The sequence below is a fragment of the Myotis brandtii genome, unplaced genomic scaffold (genome assembly GCF_000412655.1).
Source record: "Myotis brandtii unplaced genomic scaffold, ASM41265v1 scaffold1236, whole genome shotgun sequence".
In the NCBI taxonomy this organism is placed as follows: Eukaryota; Metazoa; Chordata; class Mammalia; order Chiroptera; family Vespertilionidae; genus Myotis; species Myotis brandtii.
Genome location: NW_005354316.1, coordinates 655,030 through 658,528, shown reverse-complemented (window position 1 = coordinate 658,528; position 3,499 = coordinate 655,030). Strand labels below are relative to the sequence as shown.

Below are 3,499 nucleotides of genomic sequence, written 5' to 3'. Positions count from 1 at the left end.
GGGCTTCCTCCCAGGGCCAGGCTGGAGCCCATCCCGGGTCCCCCTCCTGGTTGAGCGGGCCTCCGAGGGCCCCGCTGAGTTGCAGGGACTGGGGTGGGGCGGCTCTGTTCCCGGCCGCAGGAACTATTTCTGGCCGCCCTTTCCCTGGGGGTTCACATCCGCTAGACTCTCCCGGAAAGAGGGGCCCCTCCCCACGGATGGCCGTGTGCGGCCGCGGGGGCTGGATCTGTGTCCGCAGTCAGCGTCCCCCAAGGCCTGGGACCTCCGAGCAGGCCCGGGGGCACGTCTCCGAGCGTGGGGCTCCCACTCCGTCCACGCCTCTGTTCTTCCAGGCTGCGGCACTGCTGCTGGTGGGGGAGGGAGCAGGGGCAGGTTGGCGCCAAGGCCCGGGGTGGGGTGCTGGGAGGAGGCTGAGGCTCCTGGTAGGATCGCACTGTCCAGAAATGTCCTCTGCCCTGCCCCTCCCTGGCTCAGACCAAAATACTGGCCGCTCCCCTGGCCGCTGCTGGGAGTGACTTGTGCCTCCTCTGGAAGCCGGCGCCTGGGGCAGCCAGCCGCCCGGAGCTGGGGCAGCCCTCTGATCTGTCGCTGCCCTTCTAGTGGGACCTTCTGGGGAACTGTCCACCTGTCTTACGGGCGCCATTCCTGCCAGCCAGGTGAGTGCTGGGTGGGGCGGTGTGAGTCTGGCTGTGGGAGTTGCTGTGTCTGGAAAAGTGGCCCCAGGCACCGCCGTCTGTCCCACAGCCCTCCCTGCGCCCCCAGTGTAGCCACTGCCCTGCAGAGCAGGCTGCCGTTCCTGGCCGGGGTGCCTCTGAGGACAGCCTGTGGCTACTCTTCTCACTGGGGTTGTGTGCCTGTCTGTCCGCTTTCCCGTAATGAGGAAACCCGAGGTCTGTGTGTGGTGGTGGTGGGGCGGTCTGCCTGCTCTGCCTGCCTGGACCCTCCACAGTGCCCACTCTTTTTTTTTTTTTTTAAATCCTCCCCCGAGGACATTTTCCCCAATGATTTCTAGAGAGTGGAAGGGAGGGAAGAGGGAGGGAGAGAGAGAAGCATGGATGTGAGACCAACACATCGATTGGTTGCCTCTGGCACATGCCCCTACTGAGCTGGGGAACCCACAACAGAGGTACTGCCCTTGACTGGGAATCAAACCCGAGACCCTTTGGTCCATGGGCTGACGGTCTAACCACTGAGCACCGGCCAGGGCCACAGTGCCCACTCTTTCTGGAGGAAGGAAGGAAGGTCTGGCCTTTAACAGAAGCCTGAGGGGCTTTCCCGAGGCCACATGGCTAGTAAGGGTAGGCCAGTCTGTCTCTGAGTGGCCTCCTCCCCTCTGGCAGCTGTAGGTAGGGCCCAGCCAGCCTGTGACATGGGGCCTGGGGAATGCTGGGGTGGGGGGTGGGCGGGGCCTGCATGAGCTCACCACAAGGTGCCCGCCCGCCCGGGGCTTCCTACCCTGGCTGCCAGTGGGGGTGAGTCAGCCGCTGGTGGCTGGGGGTCCTCTGTGCCCCCTGTGCCCGGGGGTCTGGTCAGGGAAGCCAGGCCCTCCCGCCCTCTAGGGCTGGGGGCAGCAGGCATCTGCCCTGGTTGTAATGGGGTCCCCTGACCCGCCCTCCTGCGAAGTGTCCTGGTTCCCATGGACACTCTCCGAGGCAGGGCTCTTGCCCAGGGTCAGTGGTTGCTTGGGCAGCGGCATCCCTCCCTTTGTCCCCTCTGGTGTCTGGCTGTCCTCCCAGTCAGTCCCGCTGGTGAGGGCTCTCTGACCCCCCTGCCTCCCAGCACCAGGATGGGCGAGTTCAGCGAGAAGAAGGCCACGTGCGGCACCGTCTGCCTCAAGTACCTGCTGTTCACCTTCAACTGCTGCTTCTGGGTGAGGCCCGGCACTGCCTCCCCTGACCCTTCGGGGAGGTTTTGGCACCTCGGGGCCTCCCTCTGCCCGTGCTTAGTTGGAGGGGCTGGTTTGGGCTGGTCCTCGAAAGGAGTCCTGGTCTTGGGCTCACGTGGGGACCGACCGGTGTGCCCACAGCTGGCTGGTCTGGCCGTCATGGCCGTGGGCATCTGGACGCTGGCCCTGAAGAGTGACTACATCAGCCTGCTGGCCTCGAACACCTACCTGGCCACAGCCTACATCCTGGTGGTGGCTGGCGTTGTTGTCATGGTGACCGGTCTCCTGGGCTGCTGTGCCACCTTCAAGGAGCGGCGGAATCTGCTGCGCCCGGTCAGCAGGACGCCGCTGGCACTGGGGGCGGGGGTCCCTGGGTGGGGGCCCCCCCTGGCTGTCTGGGGAAGAAGGGACTGGGGGGGGTCGAGTGTGACACTGCAGATCGCCTCTGCTGTGTTCGCCGGGGGGTGTCCCTCCCACCTGCCCAGCCCTCCTGTGAGCCCCCAGTGGGGGACGACACCCGCTCTGAGGGGAGCCCTCACTCTGTGACCACTGGGAGCTGAGGGCGGCGACTCGTGGATGGGGGTGGCTGTGCCCCTGCTCACTGCGTGCGCCCTTCCCTGCCCAGTACTTCATCCTGCTCCTCATCATCTTCCTGCTGGAGATTGTTGCCGGCATCCTAGCCTACGTCTACTACCAGCAGGTGAGGGGCCCGGACAGGCCACATGGGGATGCACACACACAGGGACACGCACACGCACACACAGACCCCCGAGCTCCAGAGCTGACCATTGTGCGTCAGGCCCTGGAGGTGAGGGCTGGGTCGCAGGGGGTAGGGTACACTGCAGGGGCTCGTGGGGGAAAGCAGGTGCTCCTAGGATCTGGAGCTCCCTCCCTGCCCCGGCCCCGCCCCAGGCTCCTCTGGGGGACTCTCCCAGCCCACCTGACCCCCACCTCAGCCAGCACCTGAGCCTGGCCCCTCCTCCCCGCCCCCCAGTCCTCCACACACCTCTCCGCGTCTGCCCCCCTCGGAGGGTCTTAGTGGGTGGCTGAAGTTATCACCACCTTGCCCCCAGCTGAACGCGGAGCTCAAGGAGAACCTGAAGGACACCATGACCAAGCGGTACCACCAGCCAGGCCACGAGGGCGTGACCAGTGCCGTGGACAAGCTGCAGCAGGAGGTTGGTGGGTGGGTCGGGGGGCCTCTCTGGAACCTCGAGGGACTGGAGGGAGCCCTCAGGGTGGGTGGGGCGGGCGCTCAGCCCTGCGGCCTTCTCCCTGCAGTTCCACTGCTGTGGCAGCAACAACTCCCAGGACTGGCAGGACAGCGAGTGGATCCGCTCTGGGGAGGCCGGTGGCCGCCTGGTCCCTGACAGCTGCTGCAAGACCGTGGTGGCCCACTGTGGTCAGCGGGTCCACGCCTCCAACATCTACAAGGTGGAGGTAGGTGGGCGGGGCCTGGGCTCCGGGTGAGGGATGCTGGGTGTGGGGGACCTGCCCGCCTTCAGCGCCCACCCCCACCTGCCCCCTCAGGGCGGCTGCATCACCAAGCTGGAGACCTTCATCCAGGAGCACCTGAGGATCATCGGGGCCGTGGGCCTTGGCATCGCCTGTGTG

At 66.2% G+C, this 3,499-nt stretch overlaps 1 protein-coding gene across 4 annotated transcripts in view; it reads left to right on the top strand.

The window, feature by feature from the left end:
* Nucleotides 1-11: 11 nt before the first annotated feature.
* The window catches only part of CD151 (CD151 molecule (Raph blood group)), a 23,765-nt gene continuing 20,277 nt past the window's right edge, over nt 12-3,499 (top strand). Inside the window, exons 1-8 of one of the 4 annotated variants that reach the window (XM_014533980.1) lie at nt 12-49; nt 601-656; nt 1,780-1,870; nt 2,027-2,218; nt 2,511-2,585; nt 2,959-3,063; nt 3,167-3,325; nt 3,416-3,499. In XM_014533980.1, the coding sequence (XP_014389466.1) occupies nt 1,787-1,870; nt 2,027-2,218; nt 2,511-2,585; nt 2,959-3,063; nt 3,167-3,325; nt 3,416-3,499 (699 nt within the window). In that variant the 5' untranslated portion in view covers nt 12-49; nt 601-656; nt 1,780-1,786. Of the gene's footprint in view, nt 50-414; nt 657-1,736; nt 1,871-2,026; nt 2,219-2,510; nt 2,586-2,958; nt 3,064-3,166; nt 3,326-3,415 lie in introns of those variants that run through there. The other 3 variants (XM_014533981.1, XM_014533979.1, XM_014533978.1) reach the window with 3 other exon arrangements.